Genomic DNA, 24,723 nt, shown 5'->3' with positions numbered 1-24,723 from the left:
TCTCGCTCAAATCATTGGGGGACACAGGTCCGTGGGACGTCCTAAAGCAGTCCCCGGGGAGGGAAGCAACACCTCCAAGAAAACAACTCCCTCATGGAAGTCACTACACTGCGGCCTGCAAGACTCTGCGGCCAAGAGCAGCATCCGCCGATGCCAGAGAGTGCACCCGGTAAAATTTTGTGAAGGTGGACCAAGTTGCTGCCTTACACAATTGGGACGCAGAAGCGTGGTGTAGGTTTGCCCTAGAAGCTCTGACCGCTCTGGTAGAGTGAGCCGTGATCCCAAGAGGAGGCGCCTAGTCCCTGGAGCGATAAGCCTCAGCAATCGCAGACCGAATCCACTGAGCAATCGTCACCTTGGAGGCCGCCAACCCCTTATGAAGACCCTCTGGGACGACAAACAAAGCATCCGTACCCCAAAAGGGGGCCATGACTGATAGGTACGTCTTCAAAGCCCACACCATATCCAGACGATGGAGCAAGATCTCACTCTGATGAGAAGGCTGCGGACAAAACGAGGGCAGAACAATGTCCTCATTAACATGAAAAACTGATACTACTTTACGTAGAAAAGATGGCACGGGGCGAAGCACCACTTTATCCTGATAGAACACAAAGAAGGGCTCCTTGCAAGAAAGAGCTGCCAGTTCTGAAACTTTCCGGATAGATGTGATGATGGCCACCAAAAAGGCTACTTTCCAGGAGAGCAAGCGAAGAGAGACCTCCCTCAGAGGTTCAAACGGAATGGCCTGGAGAGAACCCAGAACCAAGTTCAGGTCCCAAGCATGAAAGGGGGGATGATAAGGGGGCACTGTGTGAGCCACCCCATGCATAAACGTCTTGATCAGAGCTAACCCGGCCAGGGGCCTTTGGAAAAAAAATGGACAGGGCCGAGACCTGCCCTTTCAACAAACTATGTGCCAGACCAAGCTCCAATCGGGACTGCAGAAACGCTGCCAGTATATTAGGAAGGAAAAAACATCTGGGAGGGAGATCGCGCTCCTCACAGAAGCGCAGGAAGGACTTCCAAGTCCTGTAATAAATCTTGGATGATGAGGGTTTCCTGGCTCTAATCATAGTCCTAATGACTGCATCAGAGAAACCCTTCTGTCTCGAAATGAAGGTTTCAATAGCCACGCTATTAAACGTAGCGTATCCAAACTCTGGTGGAAGACTGGACCTTGTGAAAGAAGGTCAGCCCTGAGTGGAAGGGGCCACGGCGCATCCCCTAGAAGAAGAATGAGCTCTGAATACCAGGCTCGACGAGGCCAGTCTGGATTAATCAGGATCGCCTGGATGTTCTCCATCCTGATTCTGCGCAGAATCCGGGGCAGGAAAGGTAAGGGTGGAAAGACGTACAGGAACGAGAAGTCGTCCCATGGCGCCACAAGAGCATCCACGCCATGTGCCTCGGGATCCCTTGCGCGAGAGAAGAAGCAAGGGAGCCTGTGATTGAGCCTGGACGCCATCAAGTCCACAACTGGACGTCCCCACCGGAGACAGAGAGCCTTGAACACCTCCTGATGGAGAGACCACTCCCCCGGGTCCACCGTTGTCCGGCTGAGAAAACCCGCCGTCCAATTGTCCACTCCCAGAATGTAGACCGCAGATATCACCGGAACGTGGTCTTCCGCCCACTGCAGAATCTTTGCGGATTCTTTCATCACCGCCAGGGTCCCCCCTTGGTGGTTGATATAAGCCACCGAAGGTGGCATTGTCTGATTGCACTCGGATCGGACGGCCCTGCAGTAGGGGAGTCCAATGGCGAAGGGATAGATAAATTGCCCGGAGCTCCAAGATGTTGATGGACAGTTTGGACTCTGATTGAGACCAAACGCCCTGGACCGTCCGGGTGGCTAAGACGCCCCTCTAACCGTGAAGACTGCCGTCGGTTGTAACAACCGTCCATGAGACTGGGAGAAAGGATTTCCCCATCGTCAGGTGAGCAGGAGCGATGCACCAACAGAGTGCCGACTGTACCTGCCGAGACAGGTGAATCTCCCGATCCAGCGAATCCGGAAATTTGTCCCAGCAAGACAAAATGGCATGCTGAAAAAACCTGGTGTGAAACTGAGCCAATGGGACTGCCTCGAAGGATACAATTGCGGATTGACGTACTGCGGCGCCAAAGTAGCAGACGCACTGACCGCTGGATGTCCAATCTCTTGTCCTGCGGAAGGCGTACCAATGCCGCGCCCGAGTCCAGCGTCATGCTGAGGAATCTGATCTGGGTGGAAAAACTGAGGGAGGACTTTCGCAGATTCACTAACGCAGTGTTTCCCAACCAGTGTGCCTCCAGGTGTTGCAAAACTACAACTCCCAGCATGCCTGCACAGCCAAAGGCTGTCCGGGCATGCTGGGAGTTGTAGTTTTGCAACAGCTGGAGGCACGCTGGTTGGGAAACACTGCACTAACCAACCGAATCGGGCGAGAGTGTCCAAGGTGATCCCAAGACTTTCCTTGCACTGTGGAGTGACTGTGAGTGACTGTCGGAGCCTTAATCAGAATGTCATCCAGATACGGGAGAAGAGTAATGCCCCTGGACCGGAAAAGGCCGAGGAGCTGTTGCCAGACCGAATGGAAGGGCGACAAATTGGTAATGGCACAACTGAACAGCGAAACGAAGAAAACGTTGGTGAACAGCTGCGATGGGAACGTGCAGGTAGGCGTCCTGAATGTCTAAGGATGCCAAGAATTTCCTCTTGGACCAACAAAGCAACCACGGAGCGAAGGGACTCCATCCTGAACCGTTGAATGTGGAGGAAGTGGTTTACCACCTTGAGGTCCAGCACTAGGCGGACCTCGCCTTCTTTTTTGGGAACCACAAACAAGTTTGAATAGAAAATGCAAATGTGATCGCACACTACATCCAGCACTCTGCCCTCCATGCTGGATGAGACATTGGTTTATATTTTGGCCAAAGCATAGTAAGCCACTCGCCGCGTCAAGGCTGTCTCATGAGCGATCTGCACCTACAGGCAGGTTGTGCTGACCCAACCCCTTATTTTTTTCTTTGTAGTATATATTGGAGGCGTGGCGATCTCCTTGGAGTCATTGCACACCTGACCAGTTAATCTGTCCTTGAGGCTGGTTTTAAAGTCAGTATAAAACTGAGTCTGCTTGTATAGAACCTACCATTAGCCATTTGGCTCCAGGAGAAGTATATGGTGGGTTCAGCATGCATGTTGGTACTTGCATCCCTGGATCCGATGAAAGCTGTAATGGCACCGGACGGGGTTACAAGCAAAGTGTACTTGGCTTGCATGCTGACCTGCATTCCCTGGATTTTATGTGGCTGTCATGGCCCATGAACAGGTGGGAACAAGAGTTAGGGACCACTCATGAGACAGCCTTGACGCGGCGAGTGGCTTACTATGCTTTGGCCAAAATATAAACCAATGTCTCATCCAGCATGGAGGGCAGAGTGCTGGATGTAGTGTGCGATCACATTTGCATTTTCCGTTTGTATATGTATTTCGCCATAGCGATCTGCACCTACAGGCAGGTTGTGCTGACCCAACCCCTTATTTTTTTTAAGTTTGAATAGAAACCCGTAAATCTTTCCTCTAGGGGAATTATCACCCCCCACGTGAGAAGGGATTGAACTGCCTGAAAGAATGCCGCAGCCTGAACTGGATCCCTGGGGGGTTGTGAGAGGAAAAAACGGTTGGGAGGGATGGACTTGAATTCTATTTTGTAACCCGAGGTGATGACCTTGAGTGTCCATGCGTCCAAGATGTGAGCTCGTCAGGTCTCCTGAAAGAGGAGACCACCCCCCACCAGCAAAGGGGGAAGCGCTCCTTCATGCAGAAGACTGTTTTCCTGAAGAGGAACGTGGTGGCCGAGCCTGCGGACACTAGGCCAGCTGGGGCGTAAAGGATGGCTTTTTTCGCTGGTCCTGTGTGGGCAGTCTGGCCGCCGAGGTAGCTGCCGGACGGGTGCCAGAGAACCTCCGAAAGGACTAATAACAGGAGGACGAAGCTCTAGGACGAAAGGAACTTTTCGCTCTGGGTTGTGGAAGATGAGTTCTCTTCCCACTCGTCACTTCCGATATGATCTCGTTGAGCCGGGAACAAAAGAGTCGAGACCCGGTAAAAGGGAGGCTCAAAAGCGAGCGCTTAGAGGAGGAATCTGCCGCCCAAACTTTAAGCCAGAGCTCCCGGCAAATAGAGACTGCGAGAGCGGAAGAGCGCGCGACCATAGTACCAGCATCCAAAGCCGCCTCGCAGAGGTACTTTCCTGCCTGAGAGATTTGGATTGCCACGGATTGGAGCTCTGCATTAGGGAGATCCGCCGCCAGGTTTTGGTGTAATGCGACGGTCTACCGGGTCTTGAAGAGAGGAGCCATCTGCCACCGCAATGGCCATGTTCTTCGTAGGCAAGCGACCGGTGGATCCACCTTCGGAGGAGAGGACCATTTCATAATGCAATTAGCTGTAAACGGATAGAGCAGGTCCAGCCGCTTTGGAATCAGCAAGCGCAGACCTGGCTGTTCCCAAGCTTTTGCTACAACCACAGAAACCTCGTAGTGCAAGGGAAAAGATTTAGAGGCTTATCTCGCACGCAAAAAAAGACACCCCCTGGTGGCTAGTGGAGGGAAGGTCCTCTTGTACCTGAAAAGTATCCCGGATAGCAGATACTAGACTATCCACCATGGATGCAATCTGGAAAGTTTGCTCCAGATCCATTTCCGCATCCGAATCCACAATCTTCCCCTCCGACAGCGCGTCACTGTTGAGGAAGGGTTGAGACGTATGCATATATATCCATGCATGCCTGCAAACACGTGCGGGCATGTATGGTATATATATGCATACATTAACCACCGAATCATGGGACGATGTGCGCAAATGTGCCCAGCATCTGCGCACGTCTGCCCATGGTGGCCCCTGTGGGAAATATGTGGTCCCTGGAAGCTGTGCCCCCTTATATTAGTATATACATGTGCCCCCTTATAGTTAGTATATATTTCCTGTCCCTCTCATGTAGATATGTGTATATATATATATATGGGGATGTGTGTATGCAGTGCATGCATCTATCTCCCCCAGGTATATATACATATATGTGGGCTTATAACTGCCCATTTATGATATTGTGTGTATGGACATGCATGTAGATGTGCCCCAAACACCTATATGGATGTATATACCTAAGTGCCCCCAGGTTGGGTAGTATGTATATGTGTATATATATATATATATTGATCAGCCTGGTTCGTTTATGACGTGGGAGTGTGCGATGTTATGTTGTAGCAGCTGGGGGCTTACAGCTTGTGCAGGAAGTCCTTTGTTTCAGTTCTAGCATTCCGTCACACGACCCCACGATGATGTCATCACCCTCCTGTTGAAGAAGGAGGAGGGGGGCTGGTTTTGGGCTATAAAGCCCCAAACAGAGCATAGGTGCGGCCTCTTGCAACCAGACTAGATTCAGAGACACATGGGAGAGAGCGGCTCCATGATGACTGCCTGGAAAGGGCCTACTAACGCTGGAAGGATTAAGTATATTCCCTGACCCCCTGATCAACCCCTATCCTACCAACGATTAACCCTTTCCCTGCCAGGCATTACCCCGGTCCCTGTGTGCTGGTAACCCCTGATGGACCCTGGTCCCTGCCTACTGAATCCCCTTATACTCCCTTATAACCCTTGCCCCTGATGTGTACCCTGGGCCCTGATTTACCCTTGCCGTGTTACTGGACACCCTGATCCCCCAAACCCTTGCCTTATTGTATCCTCGTTTGTACCCCTGATCCTGTGCCACTGGTTCCCCTGATTGTATTTGTGGTTCAGTTACACCCCCCTGATGACCCCCACTGTATCTCACCCCTATTACTGTATTAGTGTCTGTGGACTACATACACTCCTGTAGTGCCACCGTGTAACCCTTTCCCTACCCTGATTAAACCCTGGTGGTAACCCCTGCCCAAACCCCGCCCCCCCCCCCCCCCCCCCTCACTGTACACTTGCAGGGTATTTACCCTTGCATTGCTGTACAGTTCTGATATTATCCCCATTGTTAACCCTTTGTGTTTGTGGTCGGTTTACACCCCTGTAAGGCCACCGTCTACCTTCGTCTGCCCCATAGGGATAGTATATAGTACTAGGTGGGTGGGCTGTTCATATTGAATGTGTGAACTGTATAGATAGTTTATGGGTGGAATGGGAATGTGTAGTGTAGTTTAGGATTGTATATTTAGTGCTGTATTGTAGTGTACTGCGTGCGTAGTGTATTGTTAGTGTATTGCGTGGTGTAATAAATACCGTTATATTTGTACCCTTTTGTGTAGCGTGTACTTGTTAGCGGTAGCGAGTTAGTAAGGCGCATGCAGCTAGCATAGCGATCAGTGTAGAGCATAGCGAAAGTATTATTATTAGTATATAAAGGCATAAATGGGCGGAGTTATCACTAGATGGCTCCTCCCATTTATGAATATTAATTATCGATATTTGCATAAATATTGGTGATTAATATTCCCCCTTTACATTGGCGAGCCAGCTAGTAGGTTGCATAAATATTGGTGATTAATATGCCCCCTTTACATTGGCGAGCCAGGCCCACTGCGTGGATTTTGCGTTTATTTTTGGTCTTAAGGCTGAGGGTCGCTAGTACTGTGAATTAGCGGGCAGGAGAGACGCGGTCAGCGGAGTGTCTGAGCGTCTAGGACCCGATAATTCGTACAGGAGAAGCGATACCTCCCTTAGAGTACCAGAAATAAAACAAAATCTTTTGCAGAGAATCTATAATTGTTCTGTGAATTAATACTTTTGTATTTGCTTTACACGGTCACCGTCGCTGGGGTAAGAGAAGAAGACACGGAAAAGTACAGCACCAACAAGCATCGCTCAAGTGATTGCAAGGGAGAAGAAGACACGTCACTGAAGGAGATCCATCTTCGTGGGAGCGGCGTACAAGTCAGGCTGGTCGGGAAGAGGCGATCCGGGAAAATGGACTTCTTCCAAGCAGCTGCTAGGACGAAGAGGTACGGCGCCAAGGAGAAGATGAACACTCATCAAACGGTGAGTATGGACTTCCCCACACTGCAACACTTGAGCAGACACAGCACATTTAACCCCATCCTCCCCACTACATACAAGTCAGCAGAAATGCTGTGGTCCGATTTGTTAGCACAGGCTTGTAGTTACGACAAGCTTTGTGTTAACAAACGGACGGTTTTGAACAAGACCACCAAACGGCTTCGGATGCTGGCCAAACTCGTTCATACGTTTGAGGCTAGCATCTGTAAGCCAAAGGAAGTGGCGCTGGTGTCTCAGTCAACGGAGACAATTCCTCCGGCCATTCACTGCCAGTGCTGTGCCAGTAATTAGGACCAGGTTTCGGCATTGCAGGCACAGCTGGCATAGAATGTGCAGTCTACTGTTGACCGAGATGCGCAGGTGGCTAATATAGAGTCACAGTTAGTAGAGCTGCAGAGGCAGAAGGAGGAAATTGAGGCTAAGTTGACTCAGTCTTAAATTGAGGTCAAGGCCTTCAAGGAGCAGACTGCCTCTACTGACGTGACGGTAGCCAAATTGAAGGCTGAGGTTGCTGTAAGGTCCCAGCTAATGTCTGGCATGCAACAGGTTATCACCAAGTTGGTGCCGGCCCTTTCTTTTTCCGTAAAGCCAGGGTCGGAATCTCCCAAAATGTTGCCCTGTGCAGGGCCACAAGGGGGGAGAGTAGTCTGTGACCGGTCTGATCATCAGGTCAAGCCGGTCCAGACTAACAGAGATTTTTCCCTGACTTTGGGAAAAAGAACTGTGAAGAGTGCGTCCCTGAGGATGGTACAATTCAGGAGAAGGGAGCGCGGCTGCAGTGTAGATGGACCTGGGCCATGCAGAGCAAACATCATATGTTTTGCATGTGGTGGCCTAGGTCACATAGCGAGACACTGCAAAACACACAGGACAGGAAACCAAGTCACGTGTTTCAGGTGTGGGAACAAAGGACACATTGCAAGGAATTTCCCTTGTGCAAGTAATTGCAATGTGTCCAACAGTATCAGCCAGGTAACAAATTGTGCAGTGGGGTCTAGTCAGCCTGGCCATAACGGGGTTACCTCTCGGCAGCATCACCGGCTGGCCGAGGGGTCAGAGTGGCCAAGCTAGCTAAGGCAACATTTGACACCCCTGTACTATTTGTTACACCGTTGGTTCCCTGTGTATGTCCATGTTGTGTGTTTTTGTTATCTGTTGGTAAGTTTTTCTTGATGTTGATGGTGGTAGTCCTTGTCTGCGCATGTGTTCTACCATGCTGATTTATGTAGTGTTGTAAGTCCCGTCTGCTGTCTTTGTCTCATTCTGTGTCCCCTTGGAGTGGAACAGTGTTATACTGTGGATCGAGAACGTATAGGTTCGCAGATAATATCACACGGGAAATCCTGCTGGTCGGGAGAAGGCATAAGGACCTTCTCCATGCAGCACACAAAGGATGATGTGATATTATTCTGGGCAGCCAGGGTCTCAGATCGATACAGATAGCGCTGTTGTGCTCCAGGTTTTCGGTAGAGCTGTGTTACACTGGGGACTGGGGCGGACAGACAACATTGGTGTAATGTTGTGCTGCGCACTTAATTCTAGTCCGAGCAGGCAGCACAGCTCTGATAGGGATTGGACGCAGAATGTTTGGCAGCAGAGTGTGGACTGTGTTCTTGTGTTGTGGGGTCCTGGGGAGCCGGGGCATGCCTATGCCATTGGTTCTGCGGGCCTCCACAAGACGGGATCACAGGGGGAGGTCAGCCTGGGTGCACACGAGTGGACAGGGATGTGGTACCATCAATAACAAGATGGTGCTTTGTCCACAGAACTCCAGTTATCCTAACCTAGTAGGGTGGCCATCCTTATCTGTTGGTGCAGAGGGATGTGCAACAGAGGACACGCTCCTCTGAAGGTAGGGTGTTCAGACACCAGTGTTGGGATAACGAGGGGTCCTGTGAGATAAAGGGCAGCCCAATACCTTTCTCTACCCATGGGTCAAAGGTATTGGTGCTGGGAATTTTCACATTTAATTGCACTGTTAGGGGAGAAATTCCCCTGGGAGCGCCTGGTGTTTTCTTCTGCCATAGGTGTGATTTTATATGGAGCGGAAGAAAAACCTAGGAGATGCCACAGAAGAGGCCAGCTATTCCCCCTGACACTGTTGTGAAGCTCCAGAGGATCCCACTGGATTTTGGCAACTAAGCGACCTCTACCTAGAGGTGTTATAGCAATGAAGACTATGCCACAATCCAGCGGGAGCATTATTTAAGGCTCTGGAGGAAGACTTGGGAGACGTTCGGGTGGAAGAACTTATTCAATTGTTTCACCCAGTGAAACTTTTTCTGGTTCTGGTCATCGTAATATCGGAGGGTCAAGGGACTTATTGACCAAATACACCAGAACCAGACAGAACTTTACCGAACTATCCGGAGGAGTAGGCTCAGGACATAACGCTAATATTGTTCCTGTAGCCAAATATTGTATGGATTCACTTTGTTTCCTATGAGGGTTCGGGACGTATAACTTGTACTACCCTGAAACCCCATAGCACATTGTATTGTACATTTATTGATTGTGTTTGTTGTTCGATGGTGTACCCATAGACACTCTAGGTACAAATGTGTGACAGCCTACACCCAAGGAAACTCGCCCAACAGACTGTGGTGAGTTATTATTTGGCTGTACACATTTGCATCCTATAGTCGTTTCCCATTGACACAGGGGTCTGCGACCTACCTGTGTCTTTGGAGGTGTAGAGATATGCCAGGTTGCATGAGTCTCTATGGGTACACACGTTTAATGGAATTTGGTGGTGTTGGGAGGGATGTGACATGTATTTTGTGTGAATAGGGATAAGGTTAGGTCACGATAGGGACAGGCATTATTCATTTGCCACCTTGAACCCTGGAACGGTGAGGTTCTTAAGGGAAGGGCTGGAGGTGTAGTGTGGCGGAGGGGTTCTCCGCAGTAGAATTTAGGTACCATGACACCACCGCTTAAGAGTCTGACCTGCCTTGTAAAGACCTATTAATCTGTCCACGGGAGAACCGCACCCATCAAGATGGAAACAGACGTTGGATAGAAGAAAGTTGGGACTGAGGTTGTGAGGGTGAACCCGCTCCAGATGCCTTGGAAGCGGGCCATACCTGAAGATCGGCAGAACTACCGAGAGACTGTGGGGGTGTGGTCACTCCAAAGTGGGGGTGGCCGACACCAAGAGACTGTTAAAGAGAGGCCAGTTAAAGACTGTAAGGGTGAACCCGCTCCAGAATTGGGGGGGACGAAGATACCTGAAGATCGGCAGAATTACCGAGAGACTGTGGGGGTGTGGTCACTCCAAAGTGGGGGTGGCCGACACTAAAAGACTGTTAAAGAGACTGTGGGTGTGTGGTATCCTAAAGAAGAAGACGGTGTATCCTGTGGACGGAGGAGTAGGTTACGGTGAATGGCAGGTCGGAGGAAGAGGGATGTCTAAGTACCTAAAGATCAGTGTGCACTACAGTTCTTCCTGAACTTCCACCAAAGATGGGGTTGAAGGGGGGCAAATATATCTCAACCCGTTCCCCCAAGATATTGTCGTATTATATTCCGACAACAGGGGGATTGTTGAGGAAGGGTTGAGACGTATGCATATATATCCATGCATGCCTGCAAACACGTACGGGCATGTATAGGTATATATATGCATACATTAACCACCGAATCATGGGACGATGTGCGCAAATGTGCCCAGCATCTGCGCACGTCTGCCCATGGTGATCCCCAGGGGCTCATGGTGGCCACTGTGGGAAATATGTGGTCCCTGGAAGCTGAGCCCCCTTATAATCCCCCTTATATTAGTATATACATGTGCCCCCTTATAGTTAGTATATATTTCCTGTCCCTCTCATGTAGATATGTGTATATATATATGGGGATGTGTGTATGCAGTGCATGCATCTATCTCCCCCAGGTATATATACATATATGTGGGCTTATAACTGCCCATTTATGATATTGTGTGTATGGACATGCATGTAGATGTGCCCCAAACATCTATATGGATGTATATACCTAAGTGCCCCCAGGTTGGGTAGTATGTATATGTGTATATATATATATATATATATATTGATCAGCCTGGTTCGTTTATGACGTGGGAGTGGGTGATGTTATGTTGTAGCAGCTGGGGGCTTACAGCTTGTGCAGGAAGTCCTTTGTTTCAGTTCTAGCATTCCGTCACACGACCCCACGATGATGTCATCACCCTCCTGTTGAAGAAGGAGGAGGGGGGCTGGTTTTGGGCTATAAAGCCCCAAACAGAGCATAGGTGCGGCCTCTTGCAACCAGACTAGATTCAGAGACACATGGGAGAGAGCGGCTCCATGATGACCGCCTGGAAAGGGCCTACTAACGCTGGAAGGATTAAGTATATTCCCTGACCCCCTGATCAACCCCTATCCTACCAACGATTAACCCTTTCCCTGCCAGGCATTACCCCTGGTAGTTACCCTGGTCCCTGTGTGCTGGTAACCCCTGATGGACCCTGGTCCCTGCCTACTGAATCCCCTCATACTCCCTTATAACCCTTGCCCCTGATGTGTAGCCTGGGCCCTGATTTACCCTTGCCGTGTTACTGGACACCCTGATCCCCCAAACCCTTGCCTTATTGTATCCTCGTTTGTACCCCTGATCCTGTGCCACTGGTTCCCCTGATTGTATTTGTGGTTCAGTTACACCCCCCTGATGACCCCCACTGTATCTCACCCCTATTACTGTATTAGTGTCTGTGGACTACATACACTCCTGTAGTGCCACCGTGTAACCCTTTCCCTACCCTGATTAACCCCTGGTGGTAACCCCTGCTCAAACCCTGCCACCCCCCCTCACTGTACACTTGCAGGGTATTTACCCTTGCATTGCTGTACAGTTCTGATATTATCCCCATTGTTTACCCTTTGTGTTTGTGGTCGGTTTACACCCCTGTAAGGCCACCGTCTACCTTCGTCTGCCCCATAGGGATAGTATATAGTACTAGGTGGGTGGGCTGTTCATATTGAATGTGTGAACTGTATAGATAGTTTATGGGTGGAATGGGAATGTGTAGTGTAGTTTAGGATTGTATATTTAGTGCTGTATTGTAGTGTACTGCGTGCGTAGTGTATTGCGTGGTGTAATAAATACCGTTATATTTGTACCCTTTTGTGTAGCGTGTACTTGTTAGCGGTAGCGAGTTAGTAAGGCGCATGCAGCTAGCATAGCGATTAGTGTAGAGCATAGCAAAGGTATTGTGTTAGTATATAAAGGCATAAATAGGCGGAGTTATCACTAGATGGCTCCTCCTATTTATGAATATTAATTATTGATATTTGCATAAATATTGGTGATTAATATTCCCCTTTACAGTCACCAAGGGAGGACGCCTTTGAATGGGAACCAGGAGGAAGTGGGGATGTTGAGCAGTCAGGAGGAAGAATGGCGACCTGCTCTGGGATCCTTGCTGGGAAGCCTACTCCTGGGTTGTACGACCCTGAGACGGTGTAGACTGCACCGGTGGTGATTTCTCAATCAAATGACCCAATAGAGAAAGGGTGGAGTGGGAGATTTTAGAAAGGTCTTCCACTGCCCGGGACAGGGCCCTTGCCCAGTCAGGTTCTACACAGCCAGGATAGTCCTGTACTTCTGTGGGCTGTGGAGGGGAAAGATGGCTCTGTGCAGGCGCATGGCATGCAGAACATAGAGATGTTGCCTGTCGACAAAGGAATTTTACCCTGCACAAAGTGCAGGCATAGTAGTTGGCCCTGCAGGGTGCCTGAGGGGAGTTATTGGCCGGGTCACACATGAGTGCCACAGATACTCTAGGCTGGAGGGGGTAGCGATGTTCCTACCAGAATGCTCGTAACCCAGGTCCTGTGTCACACCAATGCGGAGGAGAGCCGAGAAGAAGAGGGTAGGGACGCTGTCGCGACAGGAAAGATGGCCCCCCCCCCCCTTCCCGGACGCTGAGGAGCCTGAACGAGGAAGAACCTCAGGCCATGCCCCCTGAATGCCCGATAAAGGACAACAAAACTGAATCAAATTGCCGCCGTGACTGCAGGGGCAAGCGGTAGGAGACCCCCGCAGAGTACCCCCGCCGATCGCCGCAAACACGCGGTGACATTAACCCCCTCACCTGCCTTCATCTGAGGTCTTCGCCCTTCCAAGACAGACCAGCAGTGCCACTTCTACGGCCGCTGGCACCGAAGTGGTAGGAGACCGGGCAATAAAGGGCTTGGAGCAGGTGGCCCTCTTGCTGGCGGGAAGCAGGGGAGCTAGGCTGCCCTGGTCCACTTGTCTTCTTGGGGGAGGCAAGGCGGTGGGACAAATGACACCGGCCAGCCTCCCGGGGATACAGAGCAGCTGTGCTACTCTGTGTCCCCGAAACCTGTGAGAGAAAAAAAAAAAAGAAGAGAGTAAAATAAAATCACAGAGCCAGGGAGGTCTGCCTCCTACGACACTAAGCTAAAAACTGATATGCTCTCTCCAGACTGGAGGGGGTATAGCTGGCAGGGGAGGAGCTAACAGTTTTTAGCCTAGTGTCGCCTCCTAGTGGCAGGAGCAAGCTATACCCACGGTCCTGTGTCCCCCAATGATATGAGCGAGAAAAGCTTTTTCTCAGGCCCAGTGATCCTGCGTCTTTGTTAATTAGACTTTTTTTTTTTACGTTTGACTGGCTCTTACAAAGAAATCCCTCAGTTATCATCAGAGTATCCCTGTCCAGGGGCAGATTAGCCATAGACCCTACAGGGAAATTTCCCGGTGGGCGGATGCCCCAGCGGGCCACTCAAGTTCTCCTCTCTGCTGCTGACTGAGTACCTAATGAGGTGTCAGCAGTGACTAATGCTGTGAGAATCAGGTACTCGGGTACCCAGCCAGCGACCGCACATGGCCCGCACCTCACCTCCTAAGCCCCCTGCTCCATAGATGACTGGAGGAGGAGGAGGACAAATAGCTATTGATGGCCACCACAGAGGGACAGCTTTTGGGGCAGTATATTGTGCTACATTGTGTTATTTGGTTCTGCTGGGATGGTGTTTTGCACTATGGTATTGTTGATCTCGTCTACTTGTGTTGCCCCGTCTTAGTAATAGAAGATGCTAACTTCCCAGATAATGTGGAACATTCTCAAAAGCTTTAAAAGAAGTAGATACTTCCATCCTAATCACGTCTAATGTTCTGACTGAGAGATGGGGATTCTTCCTCCATAACCTTATCCACTCACTGCTTATACAATGGTGTAAGCCATGCGGGGGCAGGTTTCTTGAGGAACACACTATCCTCTTGGTCTTAGCTCTACAACAAAATAAAATCATTTCAGGTAACCCATGAAGTACACTGCTCAAAAAAATAAAGTGAACACTTAAACAACACAATGTAACTCCAAGTCAATCACACTTCTGTGAAATCAAACTGTCCACTTAGGAACCAACACTGAGTGACAATCAATTTCACATGCTGTTGTGCAAATGGGATAGACAACAGGTGGAAATTATAGGCAATTAGCAAGACACCCCCAATAAAAGGAGTGGTTCTGCAGGTGGTGACCACAGATCACTTCTCAGTTCCTATGCTTCCTGGCTGATGTTTTGGTCACTTTTGAATGCTGGTGGTGCTTTCACTCTAGTGGTAGCATGAGACGGAGTCTACAACCCACACAAGTGGCTCAGGTAGTGCAGCTTATCCAGGATGGCACATCAATGCGAGCTGTGACAAGGTTTGCTGTGTCTGTCAGCGTAGTGTCCAGAGCATGGAGGCGCTACCAGGAGACAGGCCAGTACATCAGGAGACGTGGAGGAGGCCGTAGGAGGGCAACAACCCAGCAGCAGGACTGCTACCTCCGCCTTTGTGCAAGGAGGAACAGGAGGAGCACTGCCAGAGTCCTGCAAAATGACCTCCAGCAGGCCACAAATGTGCATGTGTCTGCTCAAACGGTCAGAAACAGACTCCATGAGGGTGATATGAGGGCCCGACGTCCACAGGTGGGGGTTGTGCTTACAGCCCAACACCGTGCAGGACGTTTGGCATTTGCCAGAGAACACCAAGATTGGCAAATTTGCCACTGGCACCCTGTGCTCTTCACAGATGAAAGCAGGTTCACACTGAGCACATGTGACAGACGTGACAGAGTCTGGAGACGCCGTGGAGAACGTTCTGCTGCCTGCAACATCCTCCAGCATGACCGGTTTGGCATTGGGTCAGTAATGGTGTGGGGTGGCATTTCTTTGGAGGGCCACACAGCCCTCCATGTGCTCGCCAGAGGTAGCCTGACTGCCATTAGGTACCGAGATGAGATCCTCAGACCCCTTGTGAGACCATATGCTGGTGCGGTTGGCCCTGGGTTCCTCCTAATGCAAGACAATGCTAGACCTCATGTGGCTGGAGTGTGTCAGCAGTTCCTGCAAGACGAAGGCATTGATGCTATGGACTGGCCCGCCCGTTCCCCAGACCTGAATCCAATTGAGCACATCTGGGACATCATGTCTCGCTCTATCCACCAACGTCACGTTGCACCACAGACTGTCCAGGAGTTGGCAGATGCTTTAGTCCAGGTCTGGGAAGAGATCCCTCAGGAGACCGTCCGCCACCTCATCAGGAGCATGCACAGGCGTTGTAGGGAGGTCATACAGGCACGTGGAGGCCACACACACTACTGAGCCTCATTTTGACTTGTTTTAAGGACATTACATCAAAGTTGGATCAGCCTGTAGTGTGTTTTTCCACTTTACTTTTGAGTGTGACTCCAAATTCAGACCTCCATGGGTTGAAAAATTTGATTTCCATTTTTTTATTTTTGTGTGATTTTGTTGTCAGCACATTCAACTATGTAAAGAACAAAGTATTTCAGAAGAATATTTAATTAATTCAGATCTAGGATGTGTTATTTTTGTGTTCCCTTTATTTTTTTGAGCAGTGTATACAGGTTCTTCTCAAAAAATTAGCATATTGTGATAAAGTTCATTATTTCCTGTAATGTACTGATAAACATTAGACTTTCATATATTTTAGATTCATTACACACAACTGAAGTAGTTCAAGCCTTTTCTTGTTTTAATATTGATGATTTTGGCATACAGCTCATGAAAACCCAAAATTCCTATCTCAAAAAATTTGCATATTTCATCCGACCAATAAAAGAAAAGTGTTTTTAATACAAAAAAAGTCAACCTTCAAATAATTATGTTCAGTTCTGCCCTCAATACTTGGTCAGGAATCTTTTTGCAGAAATGACTGCTCCAATGCGGCAATGTGGCATGGAGGCAATCAGCCTGTGGCACTGCTGGGGTGTTATGGAGGCCCAGGATGCTTCGATAGCGGCCTTAAGCTCATCCAGAGTGTTGGGTCTTGCGTCTCTCAACTTTCTCTTCCCAATATCCCACAGATTCTCTATGGGGTTCAGGTCAGGAGAGTTGGCAGGCCAATTGAGCACAGTAATACCATGGTCAGAAAACCATTTACCAGTGGTTTTGGCACTGTGAGCAGGTGCCAGGTCGTGCTGAAAAATGAAATCATCTCCATAAAGCTTTTCAGCAGATGGAAGCATAAAGTGCTCCAAAATCTCCTGATAGCTAGCTGCATTGACCCTGCCCTTGATAAAACACAGTGGACCAACACCAGCAGCTGACATGGCACCCCAGACCATCACTGACTGTGGGTACTTGACACTGGACTTCAGGCATTTTCCTCTCCCCAGTCTTCCTCCAGACTCTGGCACCTTGATTTCCGAATGACATGCAAAATTTGCTTTCATCCGAAAAAAGTACTTTGGACCACTGAGCAACAGTCCAGTGCTGCTTCTCTGTAGCCCAGGTCAGGCGCTTCTGCCGCCGTTTCTGGTTCAAAAGTGGCTTGACCTGGGGCATGCGGCGCCTGTAGCCCATTTCCTGCACACGTCTGTACACGGTGGCTCTGGATGTTTCTACTCCAGACTCAGTCCACTGCTTCCACAGGTCCCCCAAGGTCTGGAATCGGTCCTTCTCCACAATCTTCCTCAGGGTCCGGTCACCTCTTCTCGTTGTGCAGCGTTTTCTGCCACACTTTTTCCTTCCCACAGACTTCCCACTGAGGTGCCTTGATACAGCACTCTGGGAACAGCCTATTCGTTCAGAAATTTCTTTCTGTGTCTTACCCTCTTGCTTGAGGGTGTCAATGATGGCCTTCTGGACAGCAGTCAGGTCGGCAGTCTTACCCATGATTGCGGTTTTGAGTAATGAACCAGGCTGGGAGTTTTTAAAAGCCTCAGGAATCTTTTGCAGGTGTTTAGAGTTAATTAGTTGATTCAGATGATTAGGTTAATAGCTCGTTTAGAGAACCTTTTCATGATATGCTAATTTTTTGAGATAGGAATTTTGGGTTTTCATGAGCTGTATGCCAAAATCATCAATATTAAAACAAGAAAAGGCTTGAACTACTTCAGTTGTGTGCAATGAATCTAAAATATATGAAAGTCTAATGCCTAACAGTACATTACAGAAAATAATGAACTTTATCACAATATGTTAATTTTTTTTTAGAAGAACCTGTATAAACCACAGGGTATAACTCCCCTTTAAACTTCAGCTCGCTCAGCCCCCTCCTCATACATCCTGGAGGCAAGGCGTAGTGAACATTCCATGAAGCGATGTAGGCTGGCTGGGTTCTTTCATAAAGAAGGCGCAGTATTCGGAATGTAGGTCTTATACAGTGCCATAAAACTTATTCGTACCCCTTGAACTTTTCCACATTTTTTCACGTTACACTCACAAACTTAGATGTATTTTATTGGGGTTTTATGTGATTGAACGAAAAAGCACAAGTCTGTGTGAAGTGAGAAGAAGATGAGACATGGTTTCAAAATGTTTAATATATGAAAAATGTGGCATGCATTCGTATTCAGCCCCCTGTACTCTGGTCCCCCTAAATAAAATCCAGTGTGACCTTTGCCTTCAGAAGTCACCTAATTAGTAACAGAGTCCACCTGTGTGTAATGTATTCTCAGTATAACTCCAGTTCTTTTGTGAAGGCCTCTAAAGTTTGTTAGAGAACATCAGGGATCAAACAGCATCATGAAAACCAAGGAACACGCCAGACAGGTCAGGAATAAAGTTGTGAAGTAGTGTAAAGCAGGGTTAGGTTATAAAAAATATCCAAAGCTCTGAACATATCATGGAGCACTGGTCAATCCATTATCCGAAAATGGAAGGCGTATGGCACAACTGCAAATCTAGCAATACATGACCGTTCACCTTAACTGACAGCCGAGGCAAGGAGAGCACCAATTAGAGAAGCAGCCCGGAGGACCATGGTCACACTGCAGAAATCCACAGCTCAGGTGGGAGAATTGGTCCACAGGACACCTATTAGTTGTGTACTCCACCAATCTGCCTTTTATGGAAGAAAGCCATAAGAAATCTTGTTTGCAGTTTGCCACAATCCATGTAGGGGACACAGCAAACACGTGGAAGAAGGTGTTCTGGTCAGAGGAGACCAAAGTGGAACTTTTTGGCACAAATGCAAAATGCTATGTGTGACAAACTACCACTGCACATCACCCTGAACCCACCATGAAACATGGTGGTGGCAGCATCATACTGTGGGGGGGCTTCTTTTCAGCAGGGACAGGAAAGCTGGTCAGAGCTGATGGGAAGATGGAAGGAGCTAAATACAGGGCAATCCTGGAGGAAAACCTGGTAGAGGCTGCAGAAGACTTCAGACTGGTGCGGAGGTTCACATTCCAGCAGGACAACAACCCTAAACATCCAGCCAGAGCTACAATGGAAGGGTTTAGTCTTGTCTGTGACAAGACTTAGAAATTGCTGTTCACAGACACTTCTGCAGAGAAACCTCACACAGACTTGTACTTTGTGTTGGTCGATCACATAAAATCCCAATAAAATACATTTAAAGAACATGTATGGGGAACATTATTTTATGATTGCATTTTACTCATTTGGGGCTAAAATCATTTTTTCAATTGGTCTTTAGTAAAAATATTGAGCCGTTCTGTCACAAAGGGTTAATTGTTTTTCTAGCTGTGTGACTGGTACTTGTGCTGGACATATAATAATCCTGATCTCTAAATTACTAAAGCCTGTATTACACCAACAGATTATCTGACCAATATCTGTCCAATGAGACCAATAGTTGGTGTGTATAACAAAAGATCTGTGTGTGTAATAGGCCATCTGACCAATGAATGATCAGAAAATCTGTCAGATAATCTGTTCTTATAATACAGGCCTTAGAGGTGATGACACCTACCTGAGGTATAACAGCCATTACTACATGTCTCCAGCCTTTATAGTCTAGAAGTAATGTCATCTATAACACCCGGCATCTGATGACACCTACCTGAGGTATAACAGCCATTACTACATGTCTCCAGCCTTTATAGTCTAGAAGTAATGTCATCTATAACACCCGGCATCTGATGACACCTACCTGAGGTATAACAGCCATTACTACATGTCTCCAGCCTTTATAGTGTAGTAGTAATGTCATCTATAACACCCGGCATCTGATGACACCTACCTGAGGTATAACAGCCATTACTACATGTCTCCAGCCTTTATAGTGTAGAAGTAATGTCATCTATAACACCCGGCATCTGATGTCACCTACCTGAGGTATAACAGCCATTACTACATGTCTCCAGCCTTTATAGTGTAGTAGTAATGTCATCTATAACACCCGGCATCTGATGACACCTACCTGAGGTATAACAGCCATTACTACATGTCTCCAGCCTTTATAGTGTAAAAGTAATGTCATCTATAACACCCAGCATCTGAAGACACCTACCTGAGGTATAACAGCCAGTACTACATGTCTCCGGCCTTTATAGTGTAGTAGTAATGTCATCTATAACACCCGGCATCTGATGAGACCTACCTGAGGTATAACAGCCATTACTACATGTCTCCAGCCTTTATAGTGTAGAAGTAATGTCATCTATAACACCCGGCATCTGATGAGACCTACCTGAGGTATAACAGCCATTACTACATGTCTCCAGCCTTTATAGTGTAGTAGTAATGTCATCTATAACACCCGGCATCTGATTACACCTACCTGAGGTATAACAGCCATTACTACATGTCTCCGGCCTTTATAGTGTAGTAGTAATGTCATCTATAACACCCGGCATCTGATGACACCTACCTGAGGTATAACAGCCATTACTACATGTCTCCTGCCTTTATAGTGTAAAAGTAATGTCATCTATAACACCCAGCATCTGATGTCACCTACCTGAGGTATAACAGCCATTACTACATGTCTCCAGCCTTTATAGTGTAGAAGTAATGTCATCTATAACACCTGGCATCTGATGACACCTACCTGAGGTATAACAGCCATTACTACATGTCTCCAGCCTTTATAGTGTAGTAGTAATGTCATCTATAACACCTGGCATCTGATGTCACCTACCTGAGGTATAACAGCCATTACTACATGTCTCCAGCCTTTATAGTGTAGAAGTAATGTCATCTATAACACCCGGCATCTGATGACACCTACCTGAGGTATAACAGCCATTACAACATGTCCCCAGCCTTTATAGTGTAGAAGTAATGTCATCTATAACACCCGGCATCTGATGACACCTACCTGAGGTATAACAGCCATTACTACATGTCTCCGGTGCCTTTACTAGTATAAAACCATTAGCCTGCTATTTAAAGACTCAAAGCTGGGTCACTGCCCGGAGTGCTCCTTTACTGCAGCTCTAAGGTGGAGCCTCACCTGAAGAAACCTCCCAATTCCCTTCCTCCATTCATGATTCCATACCTGTGGTCACATGGACTGGAATGTCCTCCTCCACCTCACTCTTACACGGGGGATCGCCCATCATCCGCTCTTCTTCATCCTCCACTTTAATATCAGTCACATCTTCCCCCTGATTTGTCATCTGTAACAATTCAGGACAATACAGCAGACAGGTGGGAAATCTAACAGATCCACATAAGAGACCCCCACCATCTATGACCCCTCTATGACTGCAGGACCCCCCTATATAGATGTGTATAGGGCTCAGCTCCATCTACCTGATGGTTCTCTGGGACCTTCTCTGGACAGTCCTGGGAATACAGAGGACGGGGACATCTCTCGGGGGGATTTCCTTCTATGAGTCCATCTGTAGGAAACACACAGGGACAGGAGAGATTACTACATGTGATGATGAGATGATGGGAGTAGTATCCAGGTGACCCATGACAGCCCCCTTCTTACCCTGCTGATCGCCCCATAAATCCGTCTCCTCTTCTTCTTCATCTTTAACCTCAGCCTTAATATCCATCAGATTTTCATCCTATACAAGAGAAATGTAAAATGGTCTTTGGTTCAATCCCTTTCTGGTCAGATTCTGGGGAGACTTCAGCTCCCTCTACCTGATGGTTCTCTGGGAGCTTCTCCTCTGGACAGTCCTGGCAATACAGAGGACGGGGACATCTCTCGGGGGGACTTCTCCTCCTGGAGTCAGAACCTATAGGAGATAACACACAGACTGAATACACTACTGAGCGCTGAACGGAGAGCAGGAACCTGCGGGTGGATTAGGGTGGAGTTCACCCCGCTGCCCTCTGAGTGTCCGGATGACTGGGGTCTGGCAGTCAGCAGCCTGGAAGTCTATGGGCAGCCGGCAGCAGTTTATAAGCCGCAGATTCACCGGACATTTTATAGTTTCCAGGAGAATTTCTGACCCTTCAGTTTTCTGCTTCTAATGGAAAAGAAAAATCCTCAGAAAGTGTGACCCCCATAGAAGGACGAGAGCGCCCCCCGATAATCAGGACTGAACCTCCATAGAGGGATGAGAGCAACCTGATATCAGGACTAAACCCCTATAAAGGGAAGAGAGCTCCCTCCGATATCAGGGCTGAACGCAGAGCGTCACAGCCAGGGAGAAGGAGACGCCCAATGAGAAACCCTGCTGCAATCTGGCTCCGCAGTCAGTGCAGCAAGGTGTAATAGGATTGTTCCTCCCCGACTGAACCCTGTTCTACAGAAACGCTGCGGAATGATCCCTCCCCGTCCTTTCCCTGCACCTTGAAGAATCTTTCCCTGAACTTGTAAATCGTTTTCCCAGCACAATGAAGTCTTTCCTCGCACTGTCCCTAGCGCCTGCTGACGTCTCTCCCTGCACTAAGTGCACTGGAAACTGGCAGAATCCAAGATGGCGGACGCTATTTATAGGGCTGTGACATCACAGGGCTGGCAGCTGATTGGCTGCACGCATGGCATTGTGGGTGATCCCGCCTTCCCAGAGTTCCTTGCTCCATGTCCTCACACGTGTAGTCACCATTTTAGGAAAGAATGCGATTCGTTACCATGAAGCGTGAGGAAATACGGATTTGGGCACAGGGGTAAACAGAAGCCCCCGGGATACTGCTGGGATCCTCTGTGTACCCACAGCTGTAGCTGAACTCATCAAGAAGATGGAGGACATAGTCCTCGGAGGTCCTCTCATAGACCTTCCAGCCCAGACACCTCTCCATTGACTTTTTACAACCCCCAATCCTGTAATGCTGTGAACCAGCTCTGCTGCTGTCCGTGGGGTCAGAAAGGGGGGATAGGAAATGACATTGATAAAGAGGGGGGCATCGAGAGACCACTGATAAGGAGGAGCAGTTTGTGAAGATATATGTACATGTTGTCAGACATCGAAGGGTTAGCAAAGTATCAGCTATGTCTGTCTTACTGATCCTTAGGCCTCTTTCACACTACCGTTTTTTTTTTCCGTTTTGCGGTCCGTTTTTTGCGGTCCGTATACGGAACCATTCATTTCAATGGTTCCGCAAAAAAAACGGAATGTATTCCGTATGCATTCCGTTTCCGTATTTCCGTTCCGTTGAAAGATAGAACATGTCCTATATTTGGCCGCAAATCACATTCCGTGGCTCCATTAAAGTCAATGGGTCCGCAAAAAAAACAGAACACATACGGAAATGCATCCGTATGTGTTCCGTTTCCGTTCTTTTCTGAACCATCTATTGAAAATGTTATGCCCAGCCCAATTTTCTCTATGTAATTACTGTATACTGTATATGCCATACGGAAAAACGGAACGGAAAAACGGAACGGAAAAACGGAACCGAAACGGAAACAAAAAAAACGGATCCGTGAAAAACGGAACGCAAAACACTGAAATGGACATACTGTAGTGTGAAAGAGGCCTTATACTGAGAATTCTGTAGATGGTCCTAGATGGTGGAATGTGGACCGAGGGGAATCATTACCAGGAATACCAGGCAGCAATACAGAAACCACTGCCTTCTAGCTGCTCAGCACAGGAGGTGGAGGTGAAGCCCTCACTGCAGAGTGCAATCTGGGTGAGGACAAGGAGGTGGACATCTACATCAGTGCAGAGTGTAATCTGGGTGAGGACATCTACATCAGTGCAGAGTGTAATCTGGGTGAGGACAAGGAGGTGGACATCTATATCCCTGCAGGGTGCAATCTGGGTGAGGACATCTACATCACTGCAGGGTGTAATCTGGGCGAGGACATCTACATCCCTGCAGGGTGTAATCTGGGCGAGGACATCTACATCCCTGCAGGGTGTAATCTGGGCGAGGACATCTACATCCCTGCAGGGTGTAATCTGGGCGAGGACATCTACATCCCTGCAGGGTGTAATCTGGGCGAGGACATCTACATCCCTGCAGGGTGTAATCTGGGCGAGGACATCTACATCCCTGCAGGGTGTAATCTGGGCGAGGACATCTACATCCCTGCAGGGTGTAATCTGGGCGAGGACATCTACATCCCTGCAGGGTGTAATCTGGGCGAGGACATCTACATCCCTGCAGGGTGTAATCTGGGCGAGGACATCTACATCCCTGCAGGGTGTAATCTGGGCGAGGACATCTACATCCCTGCAGGGTGTAATCTGGGCGAGGACATCTACATCCCTGCAGGGTGTAATCTGGGCGAGGACATCTACATCCCTGCAGGGTGTAATCTGGGTGAGGACATCTACATCCCTGCAGGGTGTAATCTGGGTGAGGACATCTACATCCCTGCAGGGTGTAATCTGGGTGAGGACATCTACATCCCTGCAGGGTGTAATCTGGATGAGGACATCTACATCCCTGCAGGGTGTAATCTGCGTGAGGACATCTACATCACTGCAGGGTGTAATCTGGGTGAGGACATCTACATCGCTGCAGGGTGTAATCTGGGTGAGGACATCTACATCCCTGCAGGGTGTAATCTGGGTGAGGACATCTACATCACTGCAGGGTGTAATCTGGGTGAGGACATCTACTACATCCCTGCAGGGTGTAATCTGGGTGAGGACAAGGAGGTGGACATCTATACGACTCCAGGTCTGCCGCAGTCTGGGAGGACTGATATGTGCAAGGCATAACCCAGGGGGGTCTACCCGAGATGTGCCCGGAACCATGGCCGAGAGTGAGCCGCCGGGAACCTCCCCGCACATCCAGCAGTGTCAGCCCGGACCAGTCCTGTTACCTGGGAGGGGAGCCTCCATCATGGCGGCCGGGGGCAGCTTCTCCATGGAGACAGAGAGCGGAAGGACCTGGGGTGACGTCACTGTTATGTGACCATAGCAGGAAGGGGCGGGGCTCAGCAGTGCAGAGAGGTGGTGGAACAGGACCTGCGGTGACGTCACTGTCATGTGACCAGAGCTGGAAGGGGCGGGGTTCAGCAGTGCAGACAGGTGGAGGAACAGGACCTGCGGTGACGTCACTGTCATGTGATCAGAACAGGAAAGGGCGGGGCTCAGCAGTGCA

The 24,723-nt window shown here is 48.8% G+C and overlaps 2 protein-coding genes and 1 long non-coding RNA gene across 3 annotated transcripts in view; all 3 read right to left on the bottom strand.

The window, feature by feature from the left end:
* LOC120998383 (gastrula zinc finger protein XlCGF67.1-like) overlaps positions 1-18,766 on the bottom strand; it is a 32,896-nt gene extending 14,130 nt beyond the window's left edge. Inside the window, exon 1 of the mRNA XM_040429053.1 lies at positions 18,534-18,766. Coding sequence (XP_040284987.1) covers positions 18,534-18,543 — 10 coding nt within the window. The 5' untranslated portion in view covers positions 18,544-18,766. The remainder of the gene's footprint in view (positions 1-18,533) is intronic.
* Positions 1-24,723, bottom strand: part of LOC120998324 (aspartic and glutamic acid-rich protein-like) — a 2,513,920-nt gene that overhangs the window by 1,919,488 nt on the left and 569,709 nt on the right. The window lies entirely within an intron of this gene.
* LOC120998403 lies at positions 21,065-21,400 on the bottom strand. Its single transcript, XR_005778348.1, has 3 exons — positions 21,361-21,400; positions 21,203-21,281; positions 21,065-21,107 (listed from the first exon to the last, which is right to left on the bottom strand). It is a non-coding gene; the product is annotated as an uncharacterized LOC120998403 (long non-coding RNA).

The sequence above is a fragment of the Bufo bufo genome, chromosome 4 (assembly GCF_905171765.1).
Source record: "Bufo bufo chromosome 4, aBufBuf1.1, whole genome shotgun sequence".
Lineage (NCBI taxonomy): Eukaryota > Metazoa > Chordata > Amphibia > Anura > Bufonidae > Bufo > Bufo bufo.
This window is presented reverse-complemented; position numbering and strand designations above follow the sequence as displayed.